This window comes from Petromyzon marinus, chromosome 25, assembly GCF_048934315.1.
Source record: "Petromyzon marinus isolate PM22_M1 ecotype Great Lakes invasive population chromosome 25, UKy_Petmar_22M1.pri1.0, whole genome shotgun sequence".
Lineage (NCBI taxonomy): Eukaryota > Metazoa > Chordata > Hyperoartia > Petromyzontiformes > Petromyzontidae > Petromyzon > Petromyzon marinus.
Window position 1 is genome coordinate 10,627,404 of NC_133691.1, and position 26,899 is coordinate 10,654,302.

At 51.3% G+C, this 26,899-nt stretch overlaps 1 protein-coding gene across 2 annotated transcripts in view; it reads left to right on the top strand.

Annotated features, from left to right (window-relative positions):
* The first annotated feature begins 5,612 nt into the window (after positions 1–5,612).
* Positions 5,613–26,899, top strand: part of LOC116945839 (sulfotransferase 2B1-like) — a 30,995-nt gene continuing 9,708 nt past the window's right edge. The window contains exons 1-7 of one of the 2 annotated variants that reach the window (XM_032960439.1): positions 5,613–5,856; positions 7,524–7,732; positions 11,633–11,759; positions 13,300–13,394; positions 21,838–21,969; positions 23,188–23,233; positions 24,175–24,670. In XM_032960439.1, coding sequence (XP_032816330.1) covers positions 5,697–5,856; positions 7,524–7,732; positions 11,633–11,759; positions 13,300–13,394; positions 21,838–21,969; positions 23,188–23,233; positions 24,175–24,296 — 891 coding nt within the window. In that variant the 5' untranslated portion in view covers positions 5,613–5,696 and the 3' untranslated portion in view covers positions 24,297–24,670. Of the gene's footprint in view, positions 5,857–7,523; positions 7,733–11,632; positions 11,760–13,299; positions 13,395–21,837; positions 21,970–23,187; positions 23,234–24,174; positions 24,671–26,899 lie in introns of those variants that run through there. The other variant, XM_032960438.2, reaches the window with a different exon arrangement.

The window sequence follows — 26,899 nt, forward strand, 5'->3', positions numbered from 1 at the left end:
GAGCGGACATCTCAGGGGTGGCTCTGCGAGATCTCTAGCTGGGCAACAGAGGGCACTTGAGCGGATATCTCAGGAGTAGCTCTGCGAGATCTCTCGCTGGGCAACAGAGGGCACTTGAGCGGATATCACAGGGGTGGCTCTGAGAGATCTCTCGCTGGGCAACAGAGGGCACTTTAGCGGATATCTCAGGGGTGGTTCTGCGAGATCTCTCGCTGGGCAACAGAGGGCACTTTAGCGGATATCTCAGGAGTAGCTCTACGAGATCTCTGGCTGGGCAACAGAGGGCGCTTGAGCGGATATCTCAGGAGTAGCTCTGCGAGATCTCTCGCTGGACAACAGAGGGCACTTGAGTGGATATCTCAAGGGTAGCTCTGCGAGATCTCTCGCTGGGCAACAGAGGGCACTTGGCAGATATCTCAGGAGTAGCTCTACGAGATCTCTCGCTGGGCAACAGAGGGCACTTGAGCGGATATCTCAGGGGTGTCTCTGAGAAATCTCTCGCTGGGCAACAGAGGGCACTTGAGCGGATATCTCAGGGGTAGCTCCGCGAGATCTCTGGCTGGGAAACAGAGGGCACTTGAGCGGCAATCTCAGGGATAGCTCTGCGAGATCTCTCGCTGGACAACAGAGGGCACTTGAGCGGATATCTCAGGGGGGGGCTCTGCGAGATCTCTAGCTAGGCAACAGAGGGCACTTGTGCGGATATCTCAGGAGCAGCTCTGCGAGATCTCTCGCTGAGCAACAGAGGGCACTTTAGCGGATATCTCAGGGGTGGTTCTGCGAGATCTCTCGCAGGGCAACAGAGGGCACTTGAGGGGACATCTCAGGGGGAGCTCTGTGAGATCTCTCGCTGGGCAACAGAGGGCACTTGAGCGGATATCTCAGGAGTAGCTCTGCGAGATCTCTGGCTGGGCAACAGAGGGCACTTGAGCGGATATCTCAGGGGTAGCTCTGCGAGATCTCTCGCTGGGCAACAGAGGGCACTTGAGCGGATATCTCAGGGGTAGCTCTGCGAGATCTCTCGCTGGGCAACAGAGGGCACTTGAGCAGATATCTCAAGGGTAGCTCTGCGAGATCTCTCGCTGGGCAACAGAGTGCACTTGGCGGATATCTCAGGAGTAGCTCTACGAGATCTCTGGCTGGGCAACAGAGGGCACTTCAGCGGACATCTCAGGGGTGGCTCTGCGAGATCTCTCGCTGGGCAACAGAGGGCACTTGAGCGGATATCTCAGGAGCAGCTCTGCGAGATCTCTCGCTGAGCAACAGAGGGCACTTTAGCGGATATCTCAGGGGTGGTTCTGCGAGATCTCTCGCTGGACAACAGAGGGCACTTGAGCGGATATCTCAGGAGTATCTCTGAGAAATCTCTCGCTGAGCAACAGAGGGCACTTGAGCGGATATCTCAGGGGTGGCTCTGCGAGATCTCTAGCTTGGCAACAGAGGGCACTTCAGGGGATATCTCATGGGTAGCTCTGCGAGATCTCTTGCTGGGCAACAGAGGGCACTTGAGCGGATATCTCAGGAGTAGCTCTACCAGACCTCTCGCTGGGCAACAGAGGGCACTCGAGCGGATATCTCAGGAGAAGCTCTACGAGATCTCTGGATGGGCAACAGAGGGCACTTGAGCGGATATTTCAGGAGTAGCTCTACGAGATCTCTCGCTGGGCACTTGAGGGGATATCTCAGGGGTAGCTCTGCGAGATCTCTCGCTGGGCAACAGAGGGCACTTGAGCGGATATCTCAGGAGTAGCTCTATGAGATCTCTGGCTCTGCAACAGAGGGCGCTTGAGCGGATATCTCAGGGGTAGCTCTGTGAGATCTCTCCCTGGGCAACAGAGGGCACTTGAGCGGATATCTCAAGGGTAGCTCTGCGAGATCTCTCGCTGGGCAACAGAGGGCACTTGAGCAGACATCTCAGGGGTGGCTTTGCGAGATCTCTCGCTGGGCAACAGAGTGCACTTGAGAGGATATCTCAGGGATAGCTCTGCGAGATCTCTGGCTGGGCAACAGAGGGCACTTGAGCGGATATCTCAGGGGTACCTCTGCGAGATCTCTCACTGGGTAACAGAGGGCACTTGAGCGGATATCTCATGGGTGGCTCTGCGAGATCTCTAGCTGGGCAACAGAGGGCACTTGAGCGGATATCTCAGGAGTAGCTCTGCGAGATCTCTCGCTGGGCAACAGAGGGCACTTGAGCGGATATCTCAGGGGTGGTTCTGCGAGATCTCTCGCTGGGCAACAGAGGGCACTTGAGCGGATATCTCAGGAGTAGCTCTACGAGATCTCTGGCTGGGCAACAGAGGGCGCTTGAGCGGATATCTCAGGAGTAGCTCTGCGAGATCTCTCGCTGGACAACAGAGGGCACTTGAGTGGATATCTCAAGGGTAGCTCTGCGAGATCTCTCGCTGGGCAACAGAGGGCACTTGGCAGATATCTCAGGAGTAGCTCTACGAGATCTCTGGCTGGGCAACAGAGGGCACTTGAGCGGACATCTCAGGGGTGGCTCTGCGAGATCTCTCGCTGGGCAACAGAGGGCACTTGAGCGGATATCTCAGGGGTAGCTCTGCGAGATCTCTCGCTGGGCAACAGAGGGCACTTGAGCGGCTATCTCAGGGGTAGCTCTGCGAGATCTTTCGCTGGGCAACAGAGGGCACTTGAACGGATATCTCAGGAGTAGCTCTGCGAGATCTCTCGCTGGGCAACAGAGGGCACTTGAGCGGATATCTCAGGAGCAGCTCTGCTAGATCGCCTCACGCGAACCATTCTCTTAACAATACTCCCGAGGCAATACATTCTGGCGAGATGCCACGTTTCATGATATAATAAAGTCGAAAGCAAACAATTTAAATAATGCACACTAAACACCGCCTGGAGCGAGCGTATATCGCGTTGTCTGGAGTTCATCATTAACTCAGCTGTCGGTAGGGTCATGGTCACGGAAGGCTCAGGGGCAGGGCTACGGCTGCGTCTCGACGCCCACGGGACGGGAGTTTGACAGCATCTGTTTGTGATCCACCAACCTTCGCTGCTTCCTCCACAGTGCTTGATTACAGGCTACGTGCATAGCCACATTTGTCTCTCCGGTACCCGTATTTACATACCGTACCAGGTACTCATTTAAGGTCTGAGACGACCAAGGGGGGGAAACCCAGGACCGCTTAAAATCTTCGCCACTGTTAAGGGTTGTGATCGAGAAGCGAACTGAAATCGCCTTCCCGATACATCGTACACGCACACATTATACTCATGTACAGTACACACACACCCATCACAACAACAACCGCCATTCGCCACTAAGTGGCGGTGACGTCACCACGACGCTTGTGCCAGGCCATGTGCACCTTGAGGCCACGTGAAGTGTCGAACGCCCGCTGGCAGGTCACGGGGCAGACCCAGGTTCCACGGGTCGACTGACTGGGATGACTGGCTGATGCACCACCTGTGCCCTCTACTGTGCCAACCTGCAGTGCTTTAGCCACCCGGCGCTCCGCTCGTTGTTGTGAGCGTCGCTCCTCCGCCCTCCGTAGTTGTTGGAGGGCGACTGCCTCCAACTGCCCAGTAGCGTCCTTCACGAGCCTCCTCCACAGAGGCCGATCTTGACACCGCTGGTACCAGTCATCGGCAAGTCCACTCAGCTCCACGTCCTCCTGTACCACATCACTCCATCTCTTCTCTAGCTCGTGCCGCGCCCGTTAAGCCCCCTCAATCCGGCCGAACAAAAGCTGTTTCGGCATATGGTGGCTGGGCATGCGGGCTACATGACCCAGCCAACGCAGCCTTGCCTGCCGGAGGAGCTCACCGATGGGACCTTGCCCAGATCTTTCAAGGATTTGTGAGCTCCTCACACAATCCAGCCTGGTTAAACCCAGCATGGATCTTAGGCAGGCTAGCCTAAATGTTTCTAACCGGTGAAGATGCAACATTAGGGGGGTCCACGTTTCGCAAGCGTAGAGACCGTGGCCGAGAAGACCTGAAGCTTAGTGCGGAGCGACAGACCAGGTAGCTTCCACACAGCGCTACGCAACCGATGAAAAGATATTGCCGCTCGACTGATTCGGAGTGATGCCTCTGCTGTTAAACTTGAGCCGGCCATAAGCACACTGCCCAGGTATGGGAAACTCTCCACTCTCCACTCTATCCACAACTGCCCCATCGCCGATTGGGAGTTGTGGGGGTTGAGTGTCCGATGGTACAAAATACCCAGGCAGGTGCTTAGTTTTGGTAGGGGTGATGGTAAGGCCCCATCTCTTAGTGGCACGCTCCAGTCTCAGCAGCAGCATCTCCAACTCCTCCTCTGAATGAACAGCTATTACCAAATCATCGGCATACATAACGTGGTTGAGCAATAGGGAGCCATCCCTTGACCGCACCCGGGCATCGATCAGCCTCCCATTATATCTGTACCAAATGGAGATTCCCCCGGTAAAGCTATTGAAGGCCTCACGAACTACGTGGTCAAAATAGATGTTAAATAATGTGGGAGCCAGAGGACATCCCCGTCGCACCCCAAGGTGTACAGGGAATGGCTCTGACTCCCGGCCCGCTCACCGTACACACACACACACACCGTACACACACACACCGTACACACACTGTACACAGTACAGGAATACTGGCGCAAGCGATACAACGGCACCATAAACTCTGTACGAGACCTGGGCAGGCGTCAATTGAAGTGAATTCCATTGCAACGGACCCGGGTAAAGTTTGTCACGTCAACAGAACGTGGCCAATTCGTTGCCCGTACAGCGACACCGGTTGTGTCGGGGAGCAAATCCACAACATTTAAAATCTGAGTACGAGATCGTAAATGGCGAAGGAAGTTCAACAAAGATCCCCCGTATAGCCTTAACAGACTGTAGGGGCAAGTGCTGTTAGCCAGCAGCTAATAAGGCCGGCACGACACACGAGGGGATGGGTGGCCAACACCACGGCGATGTTTACACACCGCACCAGGTACTCATTTGAGGCTGAGTCGACCTAGGAGAGGCCCATGACCGGCTCAAATAATCGTCACTGGGTGTTGGCCGTGAGCGGGAATCGAACCCGGGTCTCCAGGTTCGTAGGGCAGCGTAGCGCTAACCGCTGCACTATCGCTCCCCCAGCAATCCCTCCAGTACACGCAAACCAGCTGATTTCATCGCTCCATCTCCAAGGTGTACATGGCCCTCTGACGGGTGCCAATCTTCTGTCTGCCACCCACCCCAAGTCACTCGTCTTGGCCAACGGCCTCCAAACCTTGCGGCCCAAGCCTCCAAACCTCTTAAGCGTGCGTTCTCTAAATGCACGTGATCCTCTCTCTCCGACCCACGATGGGTATCATCGACACGTATATACGTTGTGTCATATCGATAACAGTACATTCATTCGTCGAGACTTGCACATTCCTCGCCGCGTGCTGATAAACAAACGTTAATCATTATTGGGGAAGGCTGCAAAAATCAAAAGTTGCTTCGTATCACCTCGTACGGAGATAAGAAAATGCAGCAGTCAGAGCCGCGGCCAGGTGGATAGCATCAGTGACCCCCCCGCCCCCCCGGGGTGCTGTGACGTGGGGACGGGTCGAGTCACGTGGCAGCGGACCGTATAAAAAGGAGGCAGCGAGCCCCTCGCCCATTCGCTGTCTTTGCCAGGTTGGGTGACGGATCTCTTACTGGTCGCCGCGTGAGAGAGCCGAGGCGACACAGCGAGTAGCGATGGATCCGCCTGCAGATGAAGTAAAAATAACAGACGCCATTCTGGAGGTCGACGGCTGCCTCTTCCCCGCAGACATCATCTTGCGAGAGGGGCTCGCCTACACCAAGAACTTCCCCGTGCGCGAGGACGACGTCTTTATCGTCACCTACCCGAAGTCTGGTACGGAGGGACTCGCTCGCACACGCAGGGGCACAGAGGGACAGAGAGACATCCTGGAGAGGTGGGGGGTGGAGAGACACACAGAGAGACACACGCAGGGGCACAGGGAGACAGAGAGACATCCTGGAGAGGTGGGGGGGGGGGGGGGGGTGGAGAGACACACAGAGAGACACACGCAGGGGCACAGGGGGACAGAGAGACATCCTGGAGAGGTGGGGGGGGAGAGACATACAGAGAGACACACGCAGGGGCACAGGGGGACAGAGAGACATCCTGTACAGAGTGGGTGGGGGGGAGAGACACACAGAGAGGCACACGCAGGGGCACAGGGGGACAGAGAGACATACACAGAGAGAGAAACACACGCAGGACCCACATGCATATGGAGACGCGCTCACACGCACGCACATAGGGGCATGCACACAGAAGCACAGAGAGACATCCTGCACAGAGAGAGAAGTGGGGAGAGAGACACACACAGAGAGACACACACAGGTACCATATACGTACAGAGACACTCACTTAATAAACGAAAGGCATACCGAGCTACAAAAGACAACGATCCCCCGTGTAGTCCACCACGGCTGATGGTGCTGATCGCGAGCAACCTGCGAAGGCTGGAACGGGCACGCAAGGGGTTGTTGGGTGGCCACCACCACGCCCAACCGCCTTTGTCTACCTAGTGGCGATATTTACACATCGCACCAGGTACTTATTTAAGGCTGAATCGATCTAGGGAAAGCCCAGGACCGGTTCAGATAATCGCCACTGGCGTTGACCGTGAGCGGGAATCGAACTCGGGTCGCCGGGTTCGTAGCGCAGCGCGCCAAGCACTGCACTACCGATATCCATGATGTACAGACACAGAGATACACACAACTGCATACATACACAGATACAAAGACAAAGGTCCCCCGTATAGCCTTAACAGACTGTAGGGGCAAGTGCTGTTAGCGAGCACCTATGAAGGCCGGCACGACACACACGAGGGGGTGGGTGGCCAGCACCACGCCCGGCCGCCTTTGTCTCCCTAGCGGCGATGTTTACACATCGCACCAGGCACTCATTTGAGGCTGAGTCGACCTACAAGCAAACACACACACGTGTGCACATAGCGACATGCAGAGAGAGAGAGAGATACACAGAGGTACACACAGAGGCAATACACACACGTACGGCCATACACACTGACAAAAGCACACACACACACACGTGCGGACATCGAGACGCACGCGAAAGACGCTCGCGTACACAACAACAATGGCAACAACAAAAAAGCGACCGCCATTCGAAACTCAGCGATGGCAATCACGACGCTTGTGTGCCAGGATGGGTGCACCGTCACGTGACACTGGTGCCCCCCCCCCCCCCCGCAGACACGAGCACAAAGATTGCAAACACATTTTAGATTGACAGCACATTTCTTTAAAACTGCTTTTGTGTCTTTAGTTTATTGTTCTTCCCCCGCACGGTTGACCACGTACGGTGCGAAAGAAACTCAACATACATACGCCTCCGATGAGCACGGTTGGCTACGTACGGTGCGAAATTCAACACACACACAGAGGCATGCACCAGGGTGTGTCCACATCGCGGCACGCACGCATCTCGCCGCACAGTATCTGGGTCTCATCTCCCCCCCACCGCCCCTCCTCCATGCCCCCCAGGCACCACGTGGATGCAGGAGATCCTGAGTCTCATCATGAACGACGTTGACATCTCAAAAGTGGAGTCGGTGCCAAACCGGAATCGCGCGCCGTGGCTCGAGCTGGCCACGGCTCCCGTCTACCTGGACGGGCGCGAGTCCCCTCGCCTGGCCACCACTCACGTGTACGCCACCTTCGCGCCCACCCAGATTATGCAGGGGAAGGGCAAGGTGAGCGCACGTGTGGGTGTAGGTGTGTAGGTGTGTGGGTGTATGTGTGGGTGGGTGTGGGTGGGTGTGTGTGTGTGTGGGTGTGTGAATGGGCTAGTGGTAATGCGGCGGTTAGCGCGCTTGCGCTACGAGAGACATCCTGTACAGAGAGAGTGGGGGGGGGGGAGAGACAACAGCAACCGCCATTCACCACTAAGTGGCGGTGATGTCACCACGACGCTTGTGCCAGGCTATGTGCACCCTGAGGCCACGTGAAGTGTCGAACGCCCGCTGGCAGGAGGTCACGGGGCAGACCAAGGTGCCACGGGTCGACTGACTAAGATGACTGAGATGACTGGCTGATGCACCACCTGTGCCCCCTACTGTGCCAACCTGCTGTGCTTTAGCCACCCGGCGCTCTGCTCGTTGTTGTGAGCGTCGCTCCGCCGCCCTCCGTTGTTGTTGGAGGGCGACTACCTCCAACTGCCCAGTAGCGTCCTTCACGAGCCTCCTCCACAGAGGCCGATCTTGACACCGCTGGTACCAGTCATCGGCAAGTCCACTCAGCTCCACGTCCTCCTGTACCACATCACTCCATCTCTTCTCTAGCCCGTGCCGCGCCAGTTTAGCCCCCTCAATCGGGCCGAACAAAAGCTGTTTCGGCATGCGGTGGCTGGGCATGCGGGCTACATGACCCAGCCATCGCAGCCTTGCCCGCCGGAGGAGCTCACCGATGGAGCCTTGCCCATATCTTTCAAGGATTTGTGAGCTCCTCAGACAATCCAGTCTGGTTAAACCCAGGATGGATCGTAGGCAGGCCAGCCTAAATGTTTCTAACCGGCGAAGATGTTCGATTAGGGGGGTCCACGTTTCGCAAGCGTAGAGAAGGGAGGGAATGACCGTGGCCGAGAAGACCTGAAGCTTAGTGCGGAGCGACAGACCAGGTAGCTTCCACACAGCGTTACGCAACCGATGAAAAGATATTGCCACTCGACTGATTCGGAGTGAGACCTCTGCTGTTAAACTGGAGCCGGTCATAAGCACACTGCCCAGGTGTGGGAAACTCTCCACTCGCTCCACAATTGCTCCCTCACCGATTGGGAGTTGTGGGGGTGGAGTGTCCGATGGTACAAAATACCCATGCAGGTGCTTAGTTTTGGTGGGGCTGATGGTAAGGCCCCACCTCTTAGTGGCACTCTCCAGTCTCAGCAGCAGCGTCTCCAATTCCTCCTCTGAATGAGCAGCTATTACGAAATCATCAGCATACATAACGTGGTTGAGCAATAGGGAGCCATCCCTTGACCGCACCCGGGCATTGATCAGCCTCCCATTATATCTGTACCATATGGAGATTCCCCCGGTACAGCTATTGAAGGCTTCACGAACTACGTGGTCAAAATAGATGTTAAATAATGTGGGAGCCAGAGGACATCCCTGTCGCACCGACAAGGTGTACAGGGAATGGCTCTGACTCCCGGCCACGTAGTTTTACCCAGGCCTGTTCACCATCATGAAGGTTCTTAATGATCATGAGCAGGGGGTCAGGTACTCCAAAAGCACGAAGAACAACCCAGAGCCTAGGCCTACTGATGGTATCATAGGCCTTGACCAGGTCAATAAAGCAGAGATGTAGGTCTTGTTGGAATTCCCTACACCTCTGCTGTAGCAGACGGACAGAAAATATGGCATCTGTGCAGGACCGCCCTTTCCTGAAACCGCATTGGGGCTCCGCAAGCCTCTCCTCAGCGTGCCTGGCAAGGCGATGCTGAATAATCCTTGCCAGGACCTTTCCCGGCACACTGAGGAGTGAGATGCCCCTGTAGTTGTTACAGTCTGTGCGGTTCCCCTTCTTAAAAAGGGGGACCACCAGGGCATCCTTCCAATACTGCAGAACCCGTCCAGTGGTCCAGACTGTTGTTATGATGTCATATAGGGCAGTCTGTGCACAAACGCCACCCTCCCTCAGCATTTCGCTTGGAAGATCATCACTGCCCGCTGCCTTTCCTGGTCTCAGACTCCGGATCGCCTTCAGTACTTCCTCAACAGATGGCATCTCAGCCAGCCACCTGTTCCTGGGGGTCGGAGATTGGATCACCGTTTTTCCCCTGATGGTAATAGGTGTGGCGCTGCAGGTTACTTTTTTGATGGAGTTAAATAGAGATTTGTGATCACGGGCCACTGAGGCAGACTCCATCTCCTCAGAAACCCGCGACCACCACCCATCCTTGCAGCGCCTCACGGCTCTCCGAACCTCCGAGCGAAGGCTGTGGTAAGCCTCCTCATTCTCTGACGTGGGATTCTGTAGCCGATGACAGTGGGCTTGTCGCTTTTTCTCAACCATCCTGAACACCTCCTCTGTCAGCACAGGTCTCTGGGGAGGTCTGGACCGCGTACCCAAAGCAGCTATTGCAGCTGCTTGAGTCACAGTCCTAAACCTCGCCCATTTACCCTCGACATCAGGAGGAGTCGGGGACGATGCCAATCCCAGCCGCAAGCGATGATGAAATTCTCGCTTGCAACTTTCATCAGATAACTGAGACCAGGCCACTTTAGGTTGGAATGGGGTCCTGGGTGTACACCCACCACCGGAGTGGAAGAATGGCAGGCGCATCTTACAGATGACTAGTCGATGGTCAGAGGGCAGATCAGCTCCACGGTAGGTCCTGGTGTCAAGGACATGGGCTCGCATCCGCTGGTCCGTCACTATGTAGTCCAGCAGATGTTCTTGCTTGGACCCGGCATGCATCCATGATGTTGTGTGGATGCGCCGATGCCGGAACAGCGTGTTGGTAATTACAAGCCCATGGGCTGCACAAAAATCTAGCAGGCTCTTACCGTTGTTATTGAGCTGATCTGGCCCATGCCCTAAAATCACTCCAGACCAGGTGCCAGCATCATGACCAACTCGGGCATTGAAGTCACCCAACATGATGACTCTATCCCGAGGGGCCACTTTAGCCAGCACCTGTGACAGGAGGTCATAGAAGGAATCTGACTCTTCGGCTTTGCCTGCATCCCTCCACGGATGTTCATCTTCGGTGGGGGCATAAGTAACCACGACCACCATTCCTCGCCTCCAGTTGATGGGAAGGCGAGCCCAAAGTAGCCTGGGGCTTACAGCTTCCCACACCTCACCGCCACGCTCCCACGCCCCCTTCATTCTTTTGTTCAAAAGAAGACCCACACCCTGTTGTTTGGCAGTCTGCTGCCCCCAGTAGAGGACTGTCCACCCCTCATGGTGGCAGGAGCCAGAACCGGTCCATCGGACCTCCTGAATGCCACATAGATCCAGGCGGTACCGGTCCAGCTCCCGACAGAGGAGTGGCAGCCTCTCCTCCGCAGTGAGCGTTCGAACATTCCACGTGGCCACCCGTAGTGGTTTTTCGTTGTTTCTGGAGGAGCCCCGAGGGTAGATATTCAATCTCCTGGCTCCGCCAATTGGGGTTTGGCCAGGAGACGTCATAGACGCCTGCCCCCCAGGGGCCTCCGGCACAAGCTTATTAGTTATATACTTAATTCGCGGTTTAGTGGTAATTAATTGAAGGTGGAGAGGTTACCAGCCCCTCGCACCCATCCAGAGCCCCCGTTTAGCCCCTGTGGTGGACACAGATGCCATGAGGGGAGGAGCCAATCGAAATTGGAACTCTCCCCACAGCACTGTCCACGACAGAGTTGCCCGTCCGGCACCGCGAGGAGGTAGGGGGTTGTTTTGCCGGACACAGCAAGAAAATTAGTAAAAAAAATTATTGCTGTGGTTTTCACACCTGATGATGATTGCTTGTGTTGCAGTCGAAACGTCGTGAGAATTAAATTTTTAATATTTTTATTATTTTATTGTGTCCTTTCTACGTGACTTTACCGAAAGAACCAAGAATATAACATCCCCCCTGTTCCTCCTCTCTGCGGCCCCCCATCCCTCAGGTCGTCTACGTGTACCGCAACCCCAAGGACACGCTCATATCGTTCTACCACTTTCACAACATGGCGAAATTCCTATCCACGCCGGAGTCGTTCGAGAGCTTCGTGTCGGACTTCATGAACGAAAAACGTGAGCACGCGGAGGGATTGCGAAATGGAGGAGTGGAGAGGATGGGAAGAATGTGGGGTGGAGTAGAGAGGGAGGGAGTGAAGGGAAAGAATGTGGAGTGGAGTAGAGAGGGAGAGAGTGGAGGGAGAGAATGTGGAGTGGAGTAGAGAGGGAGTGGAGGGGGAGAATGAGTGTAGTAGAGAGGGAGTGATGGGGGGGAATGTGGAGTTGAGTAGAGAGGGAGAGAGTGAAGGGAGAGAATGTGGAGTGGAGTAGAGAGGGAGAGAATGTGGAGTGGAGTAGAGAGGGAGTGAGTGAAGGGAGAGAATGTGGAGTGGAGAGGGAGTGAAGGGAGAGAATGTGGAGTGGAGTAGAGAGGGAGTGAAGGGAGAGAATGTGGAGTGGAGTAGAGAGGGAGTGAAGGGAGAGAATAAGGAGTGTAGTAGAGGGAGTGAGTGAAGGGAGAGAATAAGGAGTGTAGTAGAGAGGGAGTGAAGGGAGAGAATAAGGAGTGTAGTAGAGAGGGAGTGAAGGGAGAGAATAAGGAGTGTAGTAGAGAGGGAGAGAATGATGAGTGTAGTAGAGAGGGAGTGAACGGAGAGAATGTGGAGTGGAGTAGAGAGAGTGGAGTGAAGCGAGAGCTTACGGAGATTTGTATGAATCTGTAAATTTATACAATGGAAGGCGTCTTCCCCACACCACGTTGGGTCATGAGGATTGTTTAAGCATACACCATCACGCTGGTCAGTGATGTTTGGCGGATATATTATCTTATATATATTAGAAAGTGTATTATATAGTGCCTTAATCCAAGGCGCTTTACAATACTGTCATTATAAAATAGTATATACTATGATAGTGGTCAAAATAAAGAGTGGGGTTATTGCAAGTGGTGGGGTAGTTATGGTGACAGGAGAGCAACGTGGGAATTTATTCTGAGACAAACCTGATTCTGATGAGACCCGGCACGTCGAAACCAATCCACTTGGGCTTATCCTGAAAGCAATGCTGCGGCTGACTGCCAGAAGGCCGTGTGTGTGCGCCTGATGGGATGTGTAAAGCACACTTTGATATATAAATGTTAATGTGGAGAGATGGATATTTGAATGAGGCGTACTGTCCACGTATGGGTTCGTCATTTGTATTCTCCAACAACAAGGCGAATTATTATTTCACGGTATCATCTAAAAAGCACAAAACATAAATATTTCAATCTTGATTTGAAGCTTTCGTGACTGCAGGAATCCATACTCTTTGGTTCTTTCGGTAAAGTCACAGTGGAACTGCTGGATATTTTTTTCCGCCCGAGGACGACCGCTTGTGTTGCGATCGAAACGTCGTGATATATTATTCATATTTTGTTTTATTTTTCTACCTACGTGACTTTACCGAAAGAACCAAAGCATATAAATATTTCAGTTGTTGGATCTTGTCACCGAGAGAGTGAGTGACTTGAGGCTGACTTGGGACGGTAATGAGTTTGTATGTTTGTATGTTGAACTTTTTTCGCAACCTACGTAGCCAACCGTGCTAACCTCTTCCTCCACATGTTATGTTGCAGTTTCATTTGGGTCCTGGTTCGAGCACATCAAGACCTGGATGGACGTGAGAGATAAAGCCAAGTTAATGTTCATCGCCTATGAAGACTTGCACAAAGTACGAGATGCTCGCTCACTCACTCACTCACCCACCCCAATCACTCAATCAACAGCTCAGCCAGTCACTTGCCCACACATCCACTCAGTCACCCACCCATCCACCCACTCGTATGTAGTCACTCATAATAACCGCCCACTCGGTCACTCCCCACTCCACTCGCAACTCACATACAGTACGTATTCACCCACTCAAATCGCCCATTGCATCACACATTTCTTCACTCCCGCACATCTGATTAGCACAGTTGGCTAGGATTACACATCCACTTAGCCACTCTACGACGAATATCCACTGTATAGTCTTTAACACATTGCTGGGGCGAGTGCTGTTTGCGAGCACCTATGAAAGTGGGAACGGCACATGGGGGGAAGGTGAGTGGCCAACGCCACGCCTTGGTCGCCTTTGTCTCTTCAGCGGTGATGTTACATCGCACAAAGTAATCATGTATAAGGCTGAGTCAACCTAGGGGAGGCTACTAACGAACCAACTATTTGTATGTTTCCAGGTAGGGCCCACTGAGCTACATAGCTCTCTTTCAGAAGTGACCTGGCCACAAATGATAGCTCAACGAAGTGGCGATGTGGAACTGTATAGCAGCCAAACACTCTAAACGCGTGTTTCTCAATGCGGAGGGAAAAACCGGAGGACCCGGAGAAAAATCCACGCGACCACGGGGAGAGAGAGACACACAAACTTCAAATATACAGGTGTCGGGGTCGAACCCTCGACCTCCTTCAGAATCAGAATCAGAAAGGGTTTTATTCGCCATGTAAGTTCACACCGACACAGAATTTACTTTGGCAGGATGGTGCATACATTCAACATATAGGAATCTAAAATCTTAAATAAGTTTTAAACAAGTCTTACTATATAATCTTAGTTTTTTCGGTAAAGTCACGTTGAAGAGAAACAACAAAATAATAAAATATATATAAAACAATAAAAAATTCTCACGACGTTTCGACCATAACTCAAACGGTCATCTTCAGGTGTGTTGGTTTGCATAAATTTATTTTTAAATGGCGCATTTATTTATTTAAAAAAAATTTATGCAAACCAACACACCTGAAGATGACCGTTTGAGTTATGGTCGAAACGTCGTGAGAATTTTTTTTATTGTTTTATATATATTTTATTATTTTGTTGTTTCTCTTCAACGTGACTTTACCGAAAAAACTAAGAATATGAATTACTGCAGTCACGAAAGCTTTAAATCAAAATTTAAGTCTTACTATAATAAGGGTTAAAAGTCTAACACCAAGGGGCTGAAGTATATAAAATAGAATAAATATCGAATTAAAATAGCTTTAAGATATAATTTAAAAATAAAAAATACAAATAGGTTAACATAGTTAATATCGGCAAGGTGTCATTATGTAGATAAAATGTTAAAAACAATGTAAACCCTTGGCCTTGTTTAACAGGCCAGCAGCAGATGGGAAGAAACTGTTTTTATGGCGTGAGGTTTTGGTCCTGATGGACCGAAGCCTTCTGCCGGAAGGGAGTAGCTGAAACAGAGAGTGTCCAGGGTGGGAGAAATCGGCCATAATCTTCCTCGCTCGCCTCATGGACCTTGTCGTGTGCAGGTCCTCGAGGGTTGGTAGATTGCAGGCAATTACCTTCTCAGCAGTGTGGATGATACGCTGCAGTCTGCTCTTGTCCTTGGCAGTGGCAGCAGCGTACCAGACGGTTATGGAGGTGAGGATGGATTCAATGATCGCTGTATAGAATTGCACCATCATTGTCTTTGGCAGGTTGAATTTCTTCAGCTGCTGTAGAAAGTACATCCTCTGTTGAGCTTTCTTGGTGAGGGAGCTGATGTTCAGTTCCCACTTGAGGTCCCGGGAGAGAATAGTGCCCAGGAAGCGGAAGGACTCTACAATTTTGACTGGGGAGTCTAACAGGGTGATGGGGGTGAGTGGGGCTGTATTCTTCCTGAAGTCCACAACCATCTCAACTGTCTTTAGAGCATTTAGCTCTAAGTTGTTCTGGCTACACCAGGTCACCAGATTGTCAGCTTCCCACCTATAGTCAGACTCATCCCCACCAGAGATCAGCCCAATGAGGGTGGTGTCATCCGCAAACTTCAATAGTTTGACGGACAGATGATTGGAGGTGCAGCTGTTGGTATACAGGGAGAAGAGCAGAGGGGAAAGGACGCAGCCCTGAGGAGTTCCGGTGCTGATGGACCTGGAGTCAGAGACTTGTGTTCCCAGCTTAACGCACTGCTTCCTGTCAGACAGGAAGTCTGTGATCCATTTACAGGTGGTGTAGGGCACGTTCAGCTGGAAAAGCTTGTCCTGAAGCAGGGCAGGGATGATAGTGTTGAAGGCAGAGCTGAAGTCCACAAACAGGATCCTGGCATAGGATGCTGGGGCATCCAGATGCTGTAGGGTGAAGTGGAGGGCCATGTTAACTGCGTCGTCCACAGACCTGTTGGCTCTGTAGGCAAACTGAAGGGGGTCCAGGAGAGGGTCTGTGATGGCTTTGAGGTGTGCCAGGACCAGGCGCTCAAAAGACTTCATTATCACAGATGTAAGGGCCACCGGTCTGTAATCATTTAGTCCTGTTGGCCTTAGCTTTTTGGGCACAGGGGTGATGGTGGAGGACTTGAGACAGGCTGGTACATGGCATGTCTCCAGGGAGGTGTTAAAGATGTTGGTGAACACCGGAGACAGCTGGTCAGCGCAGTGCCTGATGGTGGCTGGAGAGACAGAGTCCGGCCCGGGTGCTTTGCGTGGATTCTGCCTCTTGAAAAGTCTATTAACTTCTCCCTCCTGAAAGGAGATAGTCGTCTCTGTAGTATTGGTGGGGGATGGGGCCTCTTGGGTTGGAAGGGGTGGTTCAGGACAGTCCAATTGTCTTTCAAATCTACAGTAGAACTCGTTCAGGTCGTTGGCTAGGCGGGAGTCGTTAGTGGTGTGGGGGGCTCTGGGTTTGTAGTTGGTGATCTGCCTGAGCCCTCTCCAGACAGAAGCAGCGTCGTTTGTAGAGAACTGGTGTTTTAGTCTCTCTGAGTACAGTCGTTTAGCCTCTCTCACCGCTTTGCTAAACCTGTTCTTCGACTCCTTGAATCTGTCTCTATCTCCACTCCTAAACGCTTCCTCCTTCTCCAACCTCAACCTTCTGAGCTTTGCTGAGAACCGGGGCTTATTGTTGTTAAAGTTCACCCTGGTACGTGTTGGGATACAGCAGTCCTCACAGAAGCTGATGTAGGACGTCACAGCCTCTGTGAGTTCATCCAGACTATTGGTAGCAGTCGTGAACATATCCCAGTCAGTACAGTCTAAGCACGCCCGCAAATCTTCCACAGCCTCACTGGTCCACTGTTTAGATGTCCTCACAGCAGGTTTACAGAGTTTTAGTTTCTGCCTGTATGCAGGAATCAGGTGGACCATGGCATGGTCAGAGTGCCCTAGTGCTGCTCGGGGGACGGCGTGGTAGGCTCTACTGACTGTAGTGTAGCAGTGATCCAGAGTGTTCCCTTCTCTGGTTGGGCATTTAATGAATTGTATGTATTTGGGGAGTTCGTGGCTGAGATTACCTTTGTTAAAGTCTCCAAGTACGATAACCAACGAATCTGGATTTGCTCGCTCCACACTCAGAATCTGATCGGCGAGCATGCGTTGGGCCTCTTTAACCTGAGGACAAGGCGGCAAATAAACTCCGACCAAAAAGAGCGACGCGAACTCGTGAGGCGAGTAAAACGGTTTACAGGTTATAAAAATTGATTCAAGGTGTGGAGAACAATGTTGCAGAATCACTGTGACATCTACACACCAGCCACTGTTAATGTAAAAACAAATACCACCGCCTTTCGTCTTGCCGGATAGTGCTATGTCACGATCCGATCTTACAAGATGGAATCCTGCTAGTTGTAGCGAAGTGTCCGGAATCAAATCACACAGCCATGTTTCCGTGAAGCACAAAGCAGAAGCTGAAAGAAAGTCTTTGTTTTTTACCATCAGTAGCTGAAGTTCATCCATTTTGTTGTACAGTGAACGTACGTTGGAGAGGAAAAAGCTCGGAAGCACTGTTCGGATCCCGCGTCTGCGTAGCCGTACTAGAGCCCCCGACGTTTACCCCTTGGGCGGCGTTTCGCTGCTTGAGCAAAGCCTAGCGCGGCATTGACTAGAATGCCTACTAATTCTGCCGCTGGAAGCAGAAAAGTAGGAATTAAATCCACAGCAGTTGTTTCCCTGATATTTAAAAGTTCGTCTCTTATTCTTAGTTTTTTCGGTAAAGTCACGTTGAAGAGAAACAACAAAATAATAAAATATATATAAAATAATAAAAAAATTCTCACGACGTTTCGACCATAACTCAAACGGTCATCTTCAGGTGTGTTGGTTTGCATAAATTTTTTTTAAACGACGCATTTATTTATTTATAAAAAAAACGTTAGCGTCACGCGCAGCGATTTGGCAGTTTACCCAGGACTAGTCCATCTATATTTTGAAAAGAGGAGGGGGGAGACGAAATTTTTTATAATGTATGCTCTCTGAAAGCCACTGTAAGCGTGAACAATCAATTAAGAACTGAAATGGTTTATCAAATCTTTCCAATGATTGCTAAGATAGAATCCATCTTCTCGGTTGAAATTGTCTCTGTGCTTGTATATGTGGATAGCCTCATGAACGAATCTCTCATGGAAGCCAGATGGCTTACAAAGAACCTCTGTCTTGGAAAAGTCAATGGCATGTGAGCCTACTGAATTAGAACAATGATCTGCTACGGCCGAGGTGTTGGTCCTACCGTGTTTAAGGTCTGCTTTGTGTTCACGAATGCGGTCCGAGACATGGCGTTTGGTTTCTCCAATGTAACTACTACCACAGAGGCAACTTAGTTTGTAGACACCAGGGTATTGTATTTCCGGAATCACATCTTTTACAGACGGAACCAGATCACGGATTTGATGTAATGTGTTGAAACGGACCTGGATCTTGTGTTTATTCAAGATTTTGGAGATCTTTTTTGTGATCCCAGCAATGTAGGGTAAAGTGATGGTTTTGAAAGGCTCCTCAAGAGGGTTCTTCTTCATGGTTTGAGTGATAGCTTTGCGGATTGTATAGTCGGAGTAACCATTAGCCCTAAGAGCTTGGTGTACGTGCTTGAGTTCACTGCTTATGTGTTCCTGGTCGGATATGCATTGGGCTCTATGATACAGAGTCTTGATGAGAGAATTCTTCTGTGATGGATGGTGGTGGGAATCCGGTTTCAGATAAGCATCCGTATGGGTAGCTTTCCTGTAGACAGAGTGGCTCATTGAACCATCAGGTCTCTTTTTAATTAGGACATCCAAAAAAGGTATCTTGCCATCTATTTCGACTTCCATGGTAAATCTGATGGCTGGGTGTATGGAATTGATGTGGTCGAAGAATTGGTCTAGAGCAGGCCGGCCATGTGGCCAGATGACAAAAGTGTCATCCACGTACCTCTTCCATAAGGTTGGGCACAGAGTGGCAGTCTGGATGGCGTCAGTCTCAAATTTCTCCATGAAAATGTTAGCTATAACTGGAGAAAGGGGGGAGCCCATTGGGGTGCCCTCAGTTTGTTTGTAGAAAGTTCCATTCCAAGTGAAGTATGTATTGGTTAAACAGTGTCTCACCAGGGGGGGTACCTCAGTGTTTAGTCCTTGATGAACCAAGTCTTCAATGATTGCAATGGTGTCAGGTACAGGAACCTTGGTGAATAAGGAAACTACATCAAAACTGACAAGCAGGTCGTCTGGGGACAGGGAAATACCCTTGATTGTCGATACCAGGTGAGTAGAATTTTGTACCGCAGAGGTGGTCTTTCCAGTGAAAGGACGCAGGATTTCAGACAAAAAACGAGCTAGTTTGTAGGTGGGGGAGCTGATAGTAGAGACTATGGGACGAAGAGGTGTATCAACTTTATGTATTTTTGGTAAGCCGTATAATCTTGGTGGCCTGGCAGCAGAAGGTTTCAACGAAAACTGTTTAGATTGATCAATTAATGCGGTTGAATCAGAAATTATTTTGTTGGTTTGTGTAACGAGGCTATTGGTGGGATCTCTTTTTATTTTTGTATAACTACCATCGTCGAGTAATTCTTTAATTTTGTTGTTGTATTCTATTTTATCCATGATGACAGTAGCATTGCCTTTGTCAGCTGAGAGGACTACAATATCATTCCTCTTTTTTAATTTATATAATTCAAAACACTCATCTTTGCTGAGGTTGCTAGCTGGCATCTTAGCGTTTTTGAGGGTTGCAGCGATTTCAGATCTTGCTACGTCTGCAGCGATGTGACCCAGGCCCCTGAGAGAAACGTCTACTTGGGCAATTATATCATTAACTGGTATGTGTTTAGGTGTGACTGCAAAGTTTAGACCTTTAGCTAAAACGGATTTCAGACCATCGGAAATAGAACTGTTACTGCGATTAATTACGACTTTATTAACGTCTAACTTTTTGGTGTGTGGGTCCGGTCTTTTGTTGAAGAGGAGGTTAAATTTGGAAATCAGGTTTTCCTTACATTTGGTCGACATAGTAGCAGCTGAAGAGGCAGTCATATTGTCTACATGTTCCCAATCCGATGTGGACATTATTGCCGTCAATGATAAGTGTGATTTGTAGAGTGTCTTGTCTAACTGATCTAGTTCTGTGCGTATAAGTCTGATTTTTTCTGAGATAAGAGCTAAGCTAGTTTTGAAAAGAATTCGTTTCGCATTAGAAGAAGTTACAGCAGCAGAGGTCAGTGTAAATGCGATTGGTATTACCCCAGAGTCGCGGCATCTCTTCAGGAAGGTGAGAGACTCGGTCAGCTGAGCTTTCTTAGTGGCTTTCAGACAGCATACATTAGAAAAAATTTCGTCTCCCCCCTCCTCTTTTCAAAATATAGATGGACTAGTCCTGGGTAAACTGCCAAATCGCTGCACGTGATGCTAACGTTTTTTATAAATAAATAAATGCGCCGTTTAAAAATAAATTTATGCAAACCAACACACCTGAAGATGACCGTTTGAGTTATGGTCGAAACGTCGTGAGAATTTTTTTAAATTGTTTTATATTTTTTTATTATTTTGTTGTTTCTCTTCAACGTGACTTTACCGAAAAAACTAAGAATATGAATTACTGCAGTCACGAAAGCTTTAAATCAAAGTTCGTCTCTTGTTAGAGAACTCCGAAAATCTTGGCAAAACACTGAATTGACAGACAAAACAAGACAAAACAGGGCGCACCGACCGGCTGAGGCTACTATCATCGGCGCCATTTTCGCACCAGCACGGGTGTGCTGAACAGCAGGACTCTCTCACCAGCACTGGTGTGTTGAACAGTAGGCCCCTCTCACCAGCATGGGAGTGGTGAACAGCAGGCCCCTCTCACCAACACGGGTGTGATGAACAGTAGGCCTCTCTCACCAGCATGGGAGTGAACAGCAGGCCCCTCTCACCAACACGGGTGTGATGAACAGCACGCCCCTCTCACCAGCACGGGTGTGATGAATAGAAGGCCTCTCTCACCAGCACGGGTGTGTTGAACAGCAGGCCCCTCTCACCAGCACGGGTGTGCTGAATAGTAGGCCCCTCTCACCAGCACGGGTGTGCTGAACAGCAGGCCCCTCTCACCAGCACGGGTGTGTTGAACAGCAGGCCCCTCTCACCAGCACGGGTGTGTTGAACAGCAGGCCCCTCTCACCAGCACGGGTGTGTTGAACAGCAGGCCCCTCTCACCAGCACGGGTGTGCTGAACAGTAGGCCCCTCTCACCAGCACGGGTGTGTTGAACAGCAGGCCCCTCTCACCAGCACGGGTGTACTGAACAGTAGGCCCCTCAACACGGGTGTGCTGAACAGCAGGCCTCTCTCACCAGCACGGGTGTGCTGAACAGCAGGCCCCTCAACAGCAGGCCCCTCTCACCAGCACGGGTGTGCTGAACAGCAGGCCCCTCAACACAGGTGTGCTGAACAGCAGGCCCCTCTCACCAACACAGATGTGATGAACAGCAGGCCCCTCTCACCAGCACGGGTGTGCTGAACAGCAGGCCCCTCAACAGCAGGCCTCTCTCACCAGCGCAGGTGTGCTGAACAGCAGGCCTCTCAACAGCAGGCCTCTCTCACCAGCAAGGGTGTGCTGAACAGCAGGTCCCTCAACACGGGTGTACTGAACAGCAGGCCTCTCTAACCAGCACGGGTGTGATGAACAGCAGGCCCCTCAACAGCAGGCCTCTCTCACCAGCACGGGTGTGATGAACAGCAGGCCTCTCTCACCAGCACGAGTGTGTTGAACAGCAAGCCCCTCTCAAGACAAAACTGGACAAAACAGGGCGCACCAACCGGCCGAGGCTGCCATCATCGGCGCCATCTGTACACCAGGCGAAGTAGTTAACATCTCCCCACCGACACATCCACTCGCTAAACCATAAACCACCCCCCGCCACTCCCCACCCACCCGGACTCCCCCCCCATCCCCTCCCCAGGACCTGGCCGGCTCGGTGACTCACATCGCCACCTTCCTCGGCAAGAAGCTGGACGCCGAAAAGCTGAAGGTCTTGGTGGACCACTGCAGCTTCTCCAGCATGAAGAACAACAACATGGTCAACTACAGCGAGGTATGAAACCTACCGCAAGCCATGATCTCGACCCCGATCCTAACCCCAGTTCTGTTCGACTCGTGCGCATCATGGCATCAGCAACACGTTCAGGAGCGAGACGCCAACGTCGAGCTCTACGTCGAGGAGGGAGAGAGTCAGAGAGAGATTTCGTGTCGTGTTTTGCTGTTCCTCGTCCTCCAATGAAGGAGCGCAGACCACAGTGGTTTGTTATGCGGTCCATAGTTTGGGTCGTATGGCAACAATCGCTCTACCATAGCATGCGTCTTGACATTTTCCATTCATGGAGGTGGGGTGGCGCATCCGCCTGCTGCCGATGTCCTGATGCGGTTGATGGTTTCACCACCGGTGTCTTTGAGTAGAAGGAATGGTACTGGTAGGAACCTCCTGGTTACACCAGCCCACAGGGGATTATTGTGTCCGTCCGTCGTACATCCAAAAATGGGAGGGGTGGGGCTGGGTGGAGAGGGGAAGGTGGGGAGGGGCTGGGTGGGGAGGGAGGGAGGGGCTGGGTGGGGAGGGTGGGGCTGGGTGGGGAGGGGAGGGTGGAGAGGGGCTGGGTGGGGAGGGTGGGGAGGGGCTGGGTGGGGAGGGTGGGGAGGGGCTGGGTGGGAGGGGTGGGGCTGGGTGGGGAGGGGCTGGTTACTCCGTGGTGCCTTTATAAAACACAACGTTTAACCTACTCACGCCGGCTTGTGCCCGCCCTCATAGTCGGGCATATTTGCGGAATACACCACGTGCCGCCATTGACCCTGGCCATTGACCGAGCAACCCAACATTCCTACCAGCTCCCTCTGCAGGAATATGTTAAAGCCAGCAAGTTGGGTGCAGTGTTGTTTGGGTCTGGGTGAGATTCTAGAATGATGAGAAGTTGATTCGCGGCTCGCTCTATCGCCATGGGTCTGTGTCGGGTTACGTTGGCTCACGCGCGCACGACGTGGCTCGGTGAAGGAGATGTGCGCGCGATCGGCCTGCTGTCGATGTCCTGATGCGATTGATGGTCACACTGGTGGCTTCGAGCAAGCGGCGGCGCGCGCTCCATCCTCCTGACGTCTGCGAAAGACTCTTCTCGCGGGGTTGTTGAGAGTAAACGTGAGCCGGGCCATACCCCTTGACCGGTCCGGCACGGCTCCGGTCTGCGGCCTCGTGACCGTGGGTTGGGGTCGTTTCGGAGACTCAGTTTGTGTAAAAATAACATTTTATCTTTGTCATCCTCAGGTACCAAGCACCTACTTTGAAAAAGGGCAAAAGTTCATGCGCAAGGGTGAGTTTTTGGTGCGCGGAGGTGCGCCGATGGATGTGTGATTGCGTGTGTTAGCGAGTGTAAACATCGCCACTAAGGGAGGCAAAGGCGGCCGGGCGTAGTGCGGCCACCTACCCCCTCATGTGCCGTACCGGCCATGATAGGTGCTCACAAAAAGCACTCACCCCAATAGTCTGTTCAGGCTATACGGGGGATCTTTGTGTTAGCGAGCACCTCTGAAGGCCAGCACGGCACACGAGGGGGTCAGTGGCAAGCACCACGCCACCTTCATCTACCTTAGTGGCCGCCTTTGTCTCTCCTAGTGGCGATGTTTACACTTCGCACCAGGTACTCACTTGAGGCTGAGTCGACGTAGGGGAGGCCCAGGACTGGTTCAGATAATCGTCACCGATGTTGGCCCATGAGCTGCGCCGCTAACTGCTACCACTACCGCTCCCTGTTTAGCGAGCACCTCGCACGCTTGTACAACACTCACATTTACGTCATGGCGGTCATATTGCACAGGAGACTTGATGCCACAACGACAGCCATGTTGAGTCAGCATTGTTTTCCGGGCAGCCGATTGGCTGGTTGCAGCGGGAGCGATGACGTAATCTCCAGCAACCACTGATTTTTTTTTGGGGGGGGGGAGCGCTCACGCACAGACACTCCGTGTTGCTCACTCCGCACTTTTTGGACGTACGCAAACCTCTGGCTGGTAGGATTTACGAAGTTCTTTCTCAATCTATATCCAGCTCCCAGGTATTTTGTATTTTATGTTGGACTTACTTTCACGTAAAGTTTCCAGCAATTATACTGGGGGGTAGGGGGGGGGGGGGTGGTTGTGCCACTATGTGTTTTGTACAGCGCCGATGTTCCAACGTTTCGCACCACATGCTTGAGTGGGTGGGAGCTTCTTAGGGCAGAGCGGTTGTGACGATGGTGCCTTCACTCGCTCGCAGGGACCGTGGGCGACTGGAAGACGATGTTCACGGTGGCGATGAACGAGGAGTTCGACGCTTTCGTCCGCGAGAAGATGAAGGGATACGAACTCGACGACAGATGGACCAGCGACACAAAGTGACTGTCGCGACACAAAGTGGCACCGGCACATGGCAGAACAGCAACTAGGATACGGCACGGCACGTGCGATAGCCTGATTTTGTTGAGAGAGAGAGAGAAAAGCACACAATCCTGCCTAATGCTGCATAGAGAGTTTTAACGTTTAATGTCACCTGATTATGAGAGTAACTATGCAATGTGTTGACTCATTATACACCTTCGGTTTCCATAGCATTTCACATATTATTGGTGGGAGTTACCATCACTCGAGCACATAAGCAGGAAACCACGCCACAGGTATTGAATGGCAATGTATATTTCACTGTGTTCTGAATGCTTGTACAGCTCTTTGTTTCAAAGAAAAAATAAAGCAATGCCGCAGGAGCTGCTTCCAAAGCTGAATTGTGTCTTTGTTTTCTAGCCGCCGGTGTAATCATAAAGACTCACGACTATGAAGAAGGGCCACGGCCCGAAACGTCGCCTATTACAGGCGCTGCCTCTTATAACGCTGCCTCTTATAACGCTGTTTCATTATTCCATTCTTTGTCCTGGAGGATATAATCCTGCGCGGATCAGCCCATATATAGAAGAGGGCATGGCGTTGCCCATTGGGTCGTGTCTTTGCCCATATATGATCTTCTGGAACCTGATTTGAGGTGTCTATTATATCGATTCTGCTCATAGGCGATACCACAGCCACGTTAGAGAATCTTTTAATGGTTAATCACTGCATCGATTCATTGGCGATCCATGGATCGAGCTTCTCACCCGCCCCTACTGGACATCTGCGATAAAGAGCTTCATAGCTCATCGGATTTATCCAGGACAAATACAGATTCTGATTCTGTGTAATCCCATTGGTTAGTATAGCTTCCCGTGCAACGTGTGTTTACGGCAGACGGTGGTTACTCTTAAGCAAACTCCGACTTAATGTACTTGTGAGTACGAAACTTATTGTATTTTTTCATGTCATAAATAAAAAGTTATTATTTTATTCATAAAATGCTTTCAAACATTTACTAGCTTTACAACGGGAATTTGATTCACCACGTCCGGCCGCCTTTGTCTCCCCAGTGGCGATATTCACGCACCACACCAATTACTCGTTTGAGGCTGAATAGACCTAGTGGAGGGTCAGGACCGGTTCAAATATTCGTCACCAGTGGTGGCCTTGAGCGGTAATCGAACTCAGGTCGCCGGGTTCATAGCACAGTACGCTAACCACTACACTACCGCTCCCCCCCCACACACACGTGCGCGCGTCCATAGGTACACATAGACGCGCTTGCTGCAGACACACAACTTTCAGGATGCGTACGGCAGTAAACGACTCGAATAATAAAGTAATGCTGCGCGAAGAACGCCTTAGACCTGTGTGACATCAGCAGGCACACTGTGTTACGCTTCCGCATACGGGTCACATGACAGAGATGTGACGTCACAGCTCACTTGCCGTGCAAAATATATGCATTATTGCGCCCCCCCCCAAAAAAGTATATATTTTTTTCATTTTGCATGGTGTACAGTCTGGAAAGTACCCACATGGCAAATTTCAAGTTTGTTGCAGGTCGGGAAGTACGCTAAACATTTTGAAACAAACACACATATTCACAAATTTCCCTTTTAAATATATGGATCATGTGCACAGTATCATTATTAAGGCTTTTACCGATACTCCAATGAAGCCCTCAGATACTGTATTTCTCATTGGTAAATGATAGCGCTGTTGGAAACGCATCTCTATTGGAACCATGTTATAGTGACTTCCAATAGCGCTGTTTCATACAGCACTCCGTTTATCAATAACGCATCCTGAGCGCTATAAGAGATATGCCTGTATATATTATTTCAAGAGCATACACAGTTTTGTTATTTGTGCTTGTGCACCACTGCCAATGCAGCAGCATCGCTCAAAAATATTGTTCAACTCCAAATATAAGAAAACGGAGCATCGTTATCAATGAGTATGCCCTGCTGGGTTCAGATAGCACGCGCCACTGCACATTAACTGTGGCCGGGTAATGGATCTCACTTGGGCTGGGTTCGTAGCGCGGTGTGCGAATCAACAGGTATGTCATGCGCACGTACGCACGCGGATGTACATCCCAAGGGCACCCCACCTTGTCAATCAATAATTTACTTTGGATAATTCCAGACAAATGTAGCACAAAGATCCCCCGTAGAGCGTTTAATAGACTGTTATGGCAAGTGCTGTTAGCGATCAGCTATGGAGGGCCGGGACAGGGGACACACGGGGGTGGTGTGGACAGAAACCCACACCCAGTCGCCTTTGTCTCCCCAGTGGCGATGTTTACGCGTTACACCAGGTATTAATTAAAGGCTGAGTCGACCTAGGGGAGTCCCAGGACCGGTTCAGGGGTTATTCGCCACCGATATTGGCTGCGTTGTGGTATTGCGACTCGGGTCGTCGACTTGGAAGTGTAGTGCGGCAGGATCAGTGTTCTTCGTTTCACGCCACGCGGACAACTGGCGGCCCCTGGTGGCCTGGAGTGCGGCCCCGGCCAATATACAGCACGTGACACCCCCCCCCCCCCATCATCGTCGTCATTGTGCGACATCTATGAGACATTTTTTTCCAGTATAAACTAATGAAACAATAAGAAT